Source organism: Hyla sarda, chromosome 4 (genome assembly GCF_029499605.1).
Source record: "Hyla sarda isolate aHylSar1 chromosome 4, aHylSar1.hap1, whole genome shotgun sequence".
Lineage (NCBI taxonomy): Eukaryota > Metazoa > Chordata > Amphibia > Anura > Hylidae > Hyla > Hyla sarda.
The window spans coordinates 399384451-399397361 of NC_079192.1; the positions used below are offsets into that span (position 1 = coordinate 399384451).

Here is a 12911-nt window from a genome sequence, read left to right on the forward strand (position 1 = left end):
CGCCATGCCCCCTCCATTCATGTCTAAGGGCCCCTGCGTGACGGACGTAACGCCCCCTCCCATAGACATGAATGGAGGGGGAATGCCGTGAAGTCACGTCTCCAGTCCCGGAAACCCGGAGGTTTCCGTAACAAAAGACGCAGCACCACAAAGAATGCGGGTGCTGCTGGGAGATCGTGGGGGATCTAATCAGCGCCCCCCCTGCGATCGGACATCTAATCCCCTATCCTTTGGATAGGAGATAATATGTTTTTGCCCAGAATACCCCTTTAACCAAATAGAGGAATTCCCTACTTACCTATCCTCTGGGGGTTTCTACCAAATAGGGCGAGTTCCCTACCGCTCTACTGGGGCCTTTAATCTAATAGGGGGGCTTCCCCACCTACATACTGGGGGCTTCTACCTAATGAGAGGGGGTGGGGTTCCCTACCTACATACTGGGGGCTTCTACCTAATGAGAGGGGGTGGGGTTCCCTGCCTATATACTGGGTGCTTCTACTTAATGAGGGGGGGGGGGGGGGTCCCTACCTACTGGGGAATTCCCTAAAAAAATGGAAGGCACATGTTGTCCCATATTAATACAACTGTTTAGTCCTGTTCATCTACTGTGGTGAAGATTTTATGCACATTTTGTGCCCATCTGGACCTTATTTTTTTCTATACTGCCCAGTCTCTAGTGCCACCTATAGGTAGCTACAACATTGTAGCATTTTATGGGTCTGGCATTAAATTATAAGGTAGCTACCTATAGGTGGCTATGGGCAATTAGGTAGACAGATTTCTTTCTTCTGGAGGCGCACTAATTTATAGAATATATTATTGAAATACCAACATAGGGCTTATTAGATGATGCCAAAAATGACCACAGGTTGTTTCCATTCACTTTCAGATAAGAGGATTCATATAACAGTAATGACTTCCCCTCTTTTTTCTTTTTTTTTTTTTTTGGGAACTTATTGTTTATGCTCTACATTATTTGTTATTATTTTTTATTATTTACATTTTTTGAAACTTGATTTCCATGTATTTTTGTTAAGTGGAACCCCTAAGGAACGCTGCCCGTCCAACCTGCCTGCCTTCTCTGTTTCTTACAAGAACATGAAGCGGACTCCTTCACAGTTCTCCTTGGACAATATCTCCATCGACAGCAACATGCTGGATGAACATTTGGTGGAGAGCGATGGGAGCGACCCCATGGAAGCAGGTAGGTGGGAGACTAATGCATGGAGTTATTTGCTAATATTGAGTAATATTAGAAAACAGATTATTTGTTTAAAGGGTACCTAAAAACTTTTGACCAAAAGATAGGGGACCCCATAGGAAGTATCAAAATGGGCCACCTATTATGGGGTCTGATGTTGTCCCCAGGACAGAAAGTTCTGGTGTTTATTTCCCTTTGCTTTCTATGACCAATTGGTCAATACTACATTCATTAGTTTCCTGGCAATGCGGTTCCCCAAATAGAGAAGTTTTGCACAGTTTCTTACCAATAGAAAAAAGAACGGGACCAACTAGGTACATAGAAAAATCTTTCTTATGTACTTTGTTTAAAAAAAATTGAATTTCCCATATTTTATTTGTGTTTAAAAAAGCTGCCACTAGGTGTCTCCCTACTTGTCCAGAGCACATCCCCCCCCCCCATCTCTTGCTCAGACTTCTGTCTGGTCTGGCAGAAGTCCAAAATCGGGAAATGCAGCCTGGAGTGCTGAGGGTGTGTGTGTGCAGTCTTAGCCAATCATAGCTCATCTCACACACTGATCTCCTCTGGGCTGTGTGTAGGAAGGGAGGAAGTTCTCCCCTGTATGGCTTCAGATGATGTCATACCTGCTGGGGAACGCCCCTTCCCATTCTCTGAATCTGACTGAGACTGAGCAGAAAATACAGAGCAATATCAAGGTAGAAAACTAACTAACAAAATAATAAAGGCAGGGGGTGGTTTATCATGATGTGGGCAGTGAACTGGGAGGATGATAAAATTTACCAAGATCATGGAAGGTACTCTTTAAATTGTACCTGTCATTTCAGGGGACTTTTCAGGATAAGCTGCCCTGTATGTGTGCATAAGGAACAGTGCTATTTATAGCCATTGTAAAAGTTTTATATGGTATTCTTTAGCACAGTTCTGCTCTGCAGACTTCATCTATAATTTATAGTTCTCCCAGAGGTGATTGGTGTAGCTCCCTCCTCCCCCTCCATAGATTTGTATTGTCTGTTTTGCAGACACAGGATAAAGCTCAGCTGATTTCTAGGAAGATTTGTGCAGCAGTAGGTTGGTTTGTTTGATAGGAAAGTTTGATAACAGGAGAAAAAGGGATATCAAATGATAGTGCCTATTAAAAAGTTGTATATTTTATTGCCAATAGATTACAAATGTCCCAATACAAGTAAAGAAGACTGACTGGTTTCGGAATCACCTGGCCTTAGTCATAACAAACCCTTTACATACCATTATTTGAGACCTTTTCTAATGTGCATGGAAACCATCGGTGCACTCTAAAAGGGGTTATCCACCATAAGGTGACTTACACACAGTAATGGACATGCTTAGAAAGGATCCATGCTTGTCTTGGGTCTGTTTTTGTAATTCAACTGTAACGCTGCTGACTTCTTTTTCCTGTTGCAGTTCCCTCCCTTCAACTAATTTCTTGTTCCTTGGTCACTTTTCTCCCTCCCACACATCAGCCACCCCACCTATTCAACCACAGGGGTGCTGACTTCCGTGCTGTAATCAATAGACCAGTGTTTTCTAACCTGGGTGCCTCCAGCTGTTGCAAAACTACAATTTACTGCAGAATGATCTCCTTCCCATCCAAAAGTGTCTCCACTCATTAAAGCAGACAGGCTTCTTTGAACACCTTACTATTGATGTAATGTCTCAGGCCGCACTGCAACCTGGGAGGTGACACTCATTTTGTATGCTGTTAAAAAAACAAAAACAAAAAAAAAACGAGCGTGACGTCACGCCCAGCCCCCTCAATGCAAGTCTATGGGAGGTCCGTCACGCCCCCTCCCATAGACTTGCATTGAGGGGGCGGGGCGTGACATCACACGGGGCGGAGTCGTGACGTCACGCTCGTCCGCCATTGTGGTCGGGCTCTGAAGCCTCCAGCGTTGCCGGTGTGAGGTGGAAGCCGTACAGGTGGGTGCAGAAGCCGAGATCCCAGGGGCCCACAGCAGCAGGACCCCGGCGATCTGACATCTTATCCCCTATCCTTTGGATAGGGGATAAGATTCTAGGGGTGCGGAGTACACTTTTAATAAAAAAAAAAAAATTCCTAGAATACTCCTAAAGTCTGTGTCAAAAATCAGCTTTTCACCTTTCATCTGGTCATAAAATCAACTTAGATCATTCAGGAGAAGAGAGATAAGGGCTGGAAACTAACATTCTGATGGGTGTCACTCTGATGAAGAGTCAAAAAGTGATGAAATTCTGCCTATTTATAGCTTATTGCATTCTCTCATTTATCTATGTATGTATTTATTTATTTATTTTAGGCCTCGAAGACTTCTCCTCTTTGAACTATCAGTCGACAGTAGATATGGCCAGCGTGGAGTTGGGGAACGGAGATTACTGCGTATCGTCACCCGATGCTGTTAGCGCAGTTGATGAAAGTACACATGACTCCAAACAAGAAGTGGTAATGATATACAGATCAGCCTCTCTGTTATATACTTTACTTTCCCAACCATCTATATTGTATATATTAAAAGAACCTGTTACCTTTTTTTGCTGCCTGTACCACAAGTCATTGGGGCGGTCTTTAGAGGCTTCTACCTGCCCCACTGGCCTTGATTAATAGATCTTCCCCAGTACCCAAACAGGAATAGATCTATTAACCCTTTCCCACCCTATGACTTATTGTTACAACAGGGAAGGGAATATGTTAATTCAAAATGAAGGTGAGAAATGGCTGCTATTACAGTGGGGATCAAAAGTTTGGGCACCCCAGGTAAAAATTTGTATTAATGTGCATAAAGAAGCCAAGGAAAGATGGAAAAATCTCCAAAAGGCATCAAATTACAGATTAGACATTCTTATAATATGTCAACAAAAGTTAGATTTTATTTCCATCATTTACATTTTCAAAATAACAGGGAAAAAAAATGGCGTCTGCAAAAGTTTGGGCACCCTGCAGAATTTATAGCATGCACTGCCCCCTTTGCAAAGCTGAGACCTGCCAGTGTCATGGATTGTTCTCAATCATCATCTGGGAAGACCAGGTGATGTCAATCTCAAAGGTTTTAAATGCCCAGACTTATCTGACCTTGCCCCAACAATCAGCACCATGGGTTCTTCTAAGCAGTTGTCTAGAAATCTGAAACTGAAAATAGTTGATGCTCACAAAGCTGGAGAAGGCTATAAGAAGGCTATAAGCAAAACGTTTTCAGATGTCAATATCCTCTGTTTGGAATGTAATTAAGAAATGGTAGTCATCAGGAACAGTGGAAGTTAAAGCAAGATCTGGAAGACCAAGAAAAATATCAGGCAGAACAGCTCGCAGGATTGTGAGAAAAACAATTCAAAACCCACGTTTGACTGCACAATCCCTCCAGAAAGATCTGGCAGACACTGGAGTTGTGGTACACTATTCCACTATAAAGAGACACTTGTACAAATATGGTCTTCATGGAAGAGTCATCAGAAGAAAACCTCTTCTACGTCCTCACCACAAAAATCAGTATTTGAACTTTGCAAATGAACATATAGACAAGCCTGATGCATTTTGGAAACAAGTTCTGTGGACCGATGAGGTTAAGATTGAACTTTTTGGCCGGAATGAGCAAAGGTACGTTTGGAGAAGAAGGGGAACAGAATTTAATGAAAAGAACCTCTGTCCAACTATTAAGCTTGGGGGTGGATCAATCATGGGGGGTAGATTCAATAAAATTTCAGCAAATTTTGGATGCTAACTTGATGCCATCTGTGAAAAAGCTGAAGTTAAAGAGAGGATGGCTTCTACAAATGGATAATGATCCTAAACACACCTCGAAATCCACGGGGGATTACATCAAGAGGCGTAAACTGAAGGTTTTGCCATGGCCTTCACAATCTCCTGACCTCAACATAATTGAAAATCTATGGATAGACCTTTAAAAGAGCAGTGCGTGGCAGATAGCCCAGAAATCTCAAAGAACTGGAAGACTTTTGTAAGGAAGAATGGGCAAAGATACCTCAAACAAGAATTGAAAGACTCTTGGCTGGCTACAAAAAGCATTTACAAGCTGTGATACTTGCCAAAGGGGGCAGTACAAGATATTAACTCTGCAGGGTGCCCAAACTTTTGCAGACGCCATTTTTTTGTTTTCTGTTATTTTGAAAGTGTAAATGATGGAAGTAAAATCTAACTTTTGTTGACATATTATAAGAATGTCTAATCTGTAATTTGATGCCTTTTGGAGATTTTTCCATCTTTCCTTGGCTTCTTTATGCACATTAATACAAATTTTTACCTGGGGTGCCCAAACTTTTGATCCCCATGTAGCAGCCAGGACACGCCTCTAATCCCATGCGGATGTCAGGCAATAACCCCTTATTGCATATTATGGCAAAGCTTATGGGGCCTATAAAATTGTGATTAGACATATTATGGAACATCTAATGGGGACAGAAAAAATGTCTTAATAAATGTGAAAATATGAATGAGCCCTCTCAAAAAAGTAAACAAAAATAAACACAAGCATATCGTGTATCGCTATGTGCGGAAATGTCCGATCTATTAAAATATCATGTTAATGAAACTGCAATGGTGAATGGCGTAGATGTAAAAAAAAAAAAAAAAAAAAATTTTTTTTTAATTGCTGATTTTTAGTTACCGTATTTATCGGCGTATAACACGCACTTTTTAGGCTAAAATTTTTAGCCTAAAGTCTGTGTGCGTGTTATACGCCGATACACCCCCAGGAAAGGCAGGGGGAGAGAGGCCGTCGCTGCCCGCTTCTCTCCCCCTGCCTTTCCTGGGGTCTAGAGCGCTGCTGTCGGCCCTTTTCACCCCCTGGTTATCGGCGCCGCTGCCCGTTCTGTCCCCCTGACTATCGGTGCCGGCGCCGATAGCCAGGGGGAGAGAAGCGGCGCCGACAGCCAGGGGGAGAGAAAGGGCAGCGGCACCCATTGCCGGCGCCGCTGCCCCGTTGCCTCCCCCCATCCCCGGTGGCATAATTACCTGAGTCGGGTCCGCGCTGCTCCAGGCCTCCGTTGTGTGTCCCCGGCGTCATTGCTATGCGCTGAACGGCGCGGCGCATGACGTCAGAGCGCCGCGCCGTGCATAGCAACGACGCTGGGGACGCACGACGGAGGCCTGGAGCAGCGCGGACCCGACTCAGGTAATTATGCCACCGGGGATGGGGGGAGGCAACGGGGCAGCGGCGCCGGCAATGGGTGCACCTGCCCCTTCTCTCCCCCTTGCGCCGATAACCAGGGGGTGAAAAGGGCTGACAGCAGCGCTCTAGACCCCAGGAAAGGCAGGGGGAGAGAAGCGGGCAGCGACGGCCTCTCTCCCCCTGCCTTTCCTGGGGGTATATCGGGTTATACACGCGCACACGCGCACCTTCATTTTATCATGGATATTTGGGTAAAAAACTTTTTTACACAAATATCCTTGGTAAAATGAGGGTGCGTGTTATAGGCCGGTGCGTGGTATACCCCGATAAATACGGTACTTCATATACCAGAAAAAAAAAATAATAAAAGGCGATCAAAAAAGTCCCATCAAAACAAAAATAGCACCAATAAAAGCTAAAGATCTTGGCACAAAGAAAATAGCCTCACAAAACCCTGTATACGGAGAAATAAAAAAGTTATAGGGTTCAGAAAAGGACAATTTCTTACAAAAAATGTATATCTTTTTAAATGTAGTAAAATAAAACAAAACCTATATAAATTGGGTATCTTTGTAACTGCCTGGACCTACAGAATAAATATAACAAGTTTTTTTTCACCCCACAAGTTGTTTTTTTTTTTTTATAAATTAAAGTAAAACAAAAAAATAAATAAAAAAAAGGCATACGGACACCACTGTGCTAGAAAAATTTGAAAACTGCAAATTTTGCAGTCCCGAGGTCTAGTGGCCAGAAAGGCCCCCCCCCCCCCTAAAAAATAAATTAAATAAATATTTAATTTTACTTTATTTAGTTTATTTAATTTATTTAAATTATAAAAATACATTTAGAATAAAATAAATTAAATGAGTAAATTAAATATTTATTTAATTTTATTTTTATTTTATTTAATTTATTTTAACCACTTAACCCCTTCATGGCCCAGCTAGTTTTGGCCTTTATGACCCAGTTTGTTTTTTCAAATCTGACATGTCTCTTTAAGTGGTAATAACTTTTAACTGCTTTTACCTGGCAAAGTGATTCAGAGAGCGTTTTTTTTTCGAGACATTTTGTACTTTATATTAGTGGTTATTTTTTGTTGATACATGAAGCGATTTTTTGTGAAAATTCTAAAATATTGTGAAAATTGGAAATACATTTAATTTCTCTATGTTTGAAACTCTCTACTTGTAAGAGCAATAGTCATGCCAAATTAATTTAGTTATTAATTCACATCCACAACATGTCTACTTTATGCTGGCATCACTCAAGCACACGTACATTTAAATAAAAATTTTAAATTAATTAATTTATTTATTTATTTAAACCCTTTAACAACAATGGACTTAACATTTTAAATTAATTAATTAATTAATTTAAACCCTTTAAGTCCATTGTCGTTAAAGGGTATAAATAAATAAATGAATTAATTAAAAAAAAATTATAAATACATACATAAATAAAAAGTAAGTAAATGAAATAAATAAGTAAATTAAATAAATGAATAAATGAAATTAAATTAATAAATGAAATAAATAAGTATATAAAATAAAATAAATTTAAATAAATAAAAAATAGAAAAAAGCTTTTCACTTTACAGCCTACAGTAAAATATTATCTCACTGATTTCTTATTGCCAGGAGGCACAGGATGAATGACAGGTTTCGTTTACTGCCTTAGAGAAGACTGAAGTCATACAATGAGAGTGGGGTATTTAACGTGAGGGCTGTGATGTCATAGAATGAGGGGGCAGGGCTATGTATTAAGGACTGATGACATCACTGCACATCTCAAACCCCTCCCCTTTTATTAATTTTTTTCCCCTCCATAGATGTCTGTGGTAGTATTCAAAATTGTTGGCGTCAATTGCGGGATCGACATCAAGGGAGAAGATATGGCTGTCGGCCTTCAGGTGAACCAAGTGATACCAAAGCAGCTCGGGAATGTGAGCGTCTGGCAATACCTCAACGGCCGGAACATGAGTAAGTGATGTGCGTTTCGTGCTCGTGCATATGTTCTTTGTGTGCCTCCAGCTGTTGCAAAGCTACAACTCCCAGCACGCCGCTTTAGAAATAAAAAATCTGTGCTGTATTTGGTTTTCAGTTTTGAAAAATGAAGCCTGTGTAGATAATTTTTAGTGTTCCAGTAATTGTATTTTCAACCTGGGTGCCTCCAGCTGTTGCAAACTACAGCTCCCAGCATGCCCGGACAGCCTGCGGCTGTCCGGGCATGCTGGGAGTTGTAGTTTTGCAACAGAAGGAGGCACACTGGTTGGAAAACACTGTTTAATAGAGTAAACCTCCTTGGCTGTCGGTTATGCTGGGAGTTGTAGTTTAGCAACAGCAGGAGGCACACTGGTTGGAAAACACTGTTTAATAGAGTAAACCGCCTTGGCTGTCCGGACATGCTGGGAGTTGTAGTTTAGCAACAGCAGGAGTCACACTGGTTGGAAAACACTGTTTAATAGCTTAAACTGCCTTTGCTGTCCGGACATTCTGGGAGTTAGTTTTGCAACAGCAGAAGGCACACTGGTTGGAAAACACGGTTTCATACAGTAAGCCGCCTTGGCTGTCCGGACATGCTAGGAGTTGTAGTTTTGCAACAGCAGGAGGCACACTGGTTGGAAAACACTGTTTCATACAGTAAACCGCCTTGGCTGTCCGGACATTCTGGAAGTTGTAGTTTTGCAACAGCAGGAGGCACACTGGTTTGAAAACGCTGTTTCATAGAGTAAACCGCCTTGGCTGTCTGGACATTCTGGGAGTTGTAGTTTTGCAACAGCTGGAGGAAACCCTGGATGGGAAACACTTCCTTAGATACTTGTGCAAGCTTTCCTAGCGGTGATGCTGTGTGTTGGTAATCCAGAAGAGAAATCGCACGGTTTTGTAGGAATTACGGCTTGGTAAGAACAATTAATCTGTAAAGAAGATATGGCCTCACACATGTACTGAGAGGGATTATGGAAAAAGAAACACATGCACAACCATCTGTCGAGATGCAGGGAGCGCCACTAGGGTGCCGCTGATATATGTATGTGTGTATATATATATATATATATATATATATATATATATGTGTATATATATATAAGTAACCATATACTATTGACCATGCTGCATGTAAACACTGAGTAGTCTGCTCCTGAGTTGTCAGATTCTACATATGATCACTATTTAAACCAGTGTTTCCTAACCTGTGGCTCTCCTGCTGTTGCAAAACTACAACTGCCAGGGCATGATGGGAGTTGTAGTGTTTCAACAGCTAGAGAGTCACCTTATTTGGGGAAATACTGAAGTAGACCAAAGGAATACAAAGAGGGGGATTCACTAAAGAGGCACTGTCATTATGAAAAACTTTTTATATTTTGTAGTACTACTGATAAGATTACTTTTTTAAATATAAATTTATTAAAAGAAATGTCAACTTTTCTAAAATGAAAATAGCCGCCACTAGGGGTCATCTGTTTTATTTATGTAGACAGACTACTCTGTATTTTGCAGCATACTTGTCACGATTCGGCTGGCAGGAGGTGGATCCTCTGTGCCAGAGAGGGATTGGCGTGGACCGTGCTAGTGGACCGGTTCTAAGCTGCTACTGGTTTTCACCAGAGCCCGCCGCAAAGCGGGATGGTCTTGCAGCGGCGGTAGCAACCAGGTCGTATCCACTAGCAACGGCTCAACCTCTCTGACTGCTGAAGATAGGCGCGGTACAAGGGAGTAGACAAGAGCAAGGTCGGACGTAGCAGAAGGTCGAGGCAGGCAGCAAGAATCGTAGTCAATAAGGCAATAGCTGGGGGTCAAGTACACAGTATGGACAAACACAGTAACGCTTTCACTAGGCACTAAGGCAACAAGATCCGGCAGGGGAGTACAGGGGCAGTGATCAGATATAGCCAGGGAGCAGGTGGAAGCCAATTAAGCTAATTGGGCCAGGCACCAATCATTGGTGCACTGGCCCTTTAAGTCTCAGAGAGCTGGCGCGCGCGCCCTAGAGAGCGGAGCCGCGCGCGCCAGCACATGACAGCAGGGGACCGGGACGGGTAAGTGACTTGGGATGCGATTCGCGAGCGGGCGCGTCCCGCTATGCGAATCGCATCCCCGCCAGCAATATCAGTGCAGCGCTCCCGGTCAGCGGGTCTGACCGGGGCGCTGCAGGGAGAGAAACACCGTGAGCGCTTCGGGGAGGAGCAGGGACCCGGAGCGCTCAGCGTAACAGTACCCCCCCCCCCTTAGGTCTCCCCCTCTTTTTGTCGGGGTGTCGCTCCACCTGGGATGAGGACATTGGGAGGGATTGTAGAGTCTCCTTCAGGGGGACAGTGAAGTCCTGGGCAGACCGGTCAGAAGGAGTGGGAATGGGGAGGGAGGGCAGAGGGTGAGGCTTGGCACAGTCCAGATAGGCCTTGGGGAGACCAGGCACAGGAGGGGACACTGAGGCCCGACAGACGGGGCTGGGAGCAGGCGTGAGGCATTTCTTGCGGCAAGCAGGACCCCAATTCTCGATCTCCCCGGTGGTCCAGTCAAGGGTGGGCGAATGGTGCTGGAGCCATGGCAGACCGAGAAGGACTTCAGATGTGCAGCCGGGCAGAACCAAGAATTCAATCTTTTCGAGATGTGGTCCAATGCTCATAAGCAGAGGCACTGTGCGAAAACGCACAGTGCAGTTCAACTTGACTCCGTTGACTGAAGCAATGTAGAGCGGCTTGATGAGACGGGTCACCGGGATGCAGTACCTATCAAGCAAAGAGGCCAGAATAAAATTTCCAGAGGAACCAGAGTCCAAGACGGCCACGGCAGAGAAGGAGGAGTCGGCAGAAGGAGAAATCCGTACGGGCACAGTGAGACATGGAGAAGCAGACTCCGTACCCAGAGACGCCAGGCCCACATGAGCAGGTTGCGTGCGAGTATTTTCCAGACGAGGAGGACGAATCGGGCAATCCACCAAGAAATGATCGGTACTAGCGCAGTAAAGACATAGATTCTTATCCCTACGGCGAGACCTCTCTTCAATAGTCAGACGAGACCGATCTACTTGCATAGGCTCCTCGGCGGGAGGCACAGGGGTAGACTGCAAGGGATACCGTGAGAGAGGTGCCCAGGGATTAAGGTCTTTTTCCTGGCGGATTTCCTGGTGTCTTTCCGAAAAACGCATGTCAATGCGGGTGGCCAAATGGATAAGTTCATGCAGACTGGCAGGAATCTCTCGTGCGGCCAGCACATCTTTGATGTTACTGGATAGGCCTTTTTTAAAGGTCGCGCAGAGAGCCTCGTTGTTCCAAGATAATTCAGAAGCGAGAGTACGAAATTGGATGGCGTACTCGCCTACTGAAGAATTACCCTGGACCAGGTTCAGCAGGGCAGTCTCGGCAGAAGAAGCTCGGGCTGGTTCCTCGAAGACACTGCGAACCTCAGAGAAGAAGGAGTGTACAGTGGCGGTGACAGGGTCATCGCAGTCCCAGAGCGGTGTGGCCCAAGCCAAAGCCTTTCCAGACAGAAGACTAACCACGAAAGCCACCTTCGACCGTTCAGTAGGAAATTGGTCCGACAACATCTCCAAATGTAGGGAGCATTGTGACAGGAAACCTCGGCAGAGTCTAGAGTCCCCATCAAATTTGTCCGGCAGGGACAAGCGGAGGCTAGGAGTGGCCACTCGCTGCGGAAGAGGTGCAGGAGCCGGCGGAGGAGATGGTTGTTGCTGCTGTAGCTGTGACTGAACTTGCTGTAGCTGTGACTGTTGCTGCTGTAGCTGCGACTGGAGTTGCTGTGTCATGGTGGTCAAGTACGACAGCTGGTGATCTTGTTGGGCGATCTGTCGGGCTTGCTGGGCGACCAGCGTAGAGAGGTCAGAGACAACTGGCAGGGGAACCTCAGCGGGATCCATGGCCGGATCTACTGTCACGATTCGGCAGGCTGGATGTGGATCCTCTGTGCCAGAGAGGGATAGGCGTGGACCGTGCTAGTGGACCGGTTCTAAGCTGCTACTGGTTTTCACCAGAGCCCGCCGCAAAGCGGGATGGTCTTGCAGCGGCGGTAGCAACCAGGTCGTATCCACTAGCAACGGCTCAACCTCTCTGACTGCTGAAGATAGGCGCGGTACAAGGGAGTAGACAAGAGCAAGGTCGGACGTAGCAGAAGGTCGAGGCAGGCAGCAAGAATCGTAGTCAATAAGGCAATAGCTGGGGGTCAAGTACACAGTATGGACAAACACAGTAACGCTTTCACTAGGCACTAAGGCAACAAGATCCGGCAGGGGAGTACAGGGGCAGTGATCAGATATAGCCAGGGAGCAGGTGGAAGCCAATTAAGCTAATTGGGCCAGGCACCAATCATTGGTGCACTGGCCCTTTAAGTCTCAGAGAGCCCTAGAGAGCGGAGCCGCGCGCGCCAGCACATGACAGCAGGGGACCGGGACGGGTAAGTGACTTGGGATGCGATTCGCGAGCGGGCGCGTCCCGCTATGCGAATCGCATCCCCGCCAGCAATATCAGTGCAGCGCTCCCGGTCAGCGGGTCTGACCGGGGCGCTGCAGGGAGAGAAACACCGTGAGCGCTTCGGGGAGGAGCAGGGACCCGGAGCGCTCAGCGTAACAATACTGAATAC

The 12911-nt window shown here is 45.1% G+C and overlaps 1 protein-coding gene and 1 long non-coding RNA gene across 5 annotated transcripts in view; one reads left to right on the forward strand and one right to left on the reverse strand.

Moving 5' to 3' along the window:
* BLTP3B (bridge-like lipid transfer protein family member 3B) overlaps positions 1 to 12911 on the forward strand; it is a 154509-nt gene that overhangs the window by 124757 nt on the left and 16841 nt on the right. For all 4 annotated transcript variants that reach the window (XM_056517317.1, XM_056517321.1, XM_056517319.1 and 1 more), the window contains 3 exons: positions 1038 to 1204; positions 3496 to 3638; positions 8147 to 8297. In XM_056517317.1, the coding sequence (XP_056373292.1) occupies positions 1038 to 1204; positions 3496 to 3638; positions 8147 to 8297 (461 nt within the window). The remainder of the gene's footprint in view (positions 1 to 1037; positions 1205 to 3495; positions 3639 to 8146; positions 8298 to 12911) is intronic.
* Positions 1 to 12911, reverse strand: part of LOC130267467 (uncharacterized) — a 48411-nt gene that overhangs the window by 20712 nt on the left and 14788 nt on the right. The gene's annotated exons all lie outside the window — the stretch shown is intronic.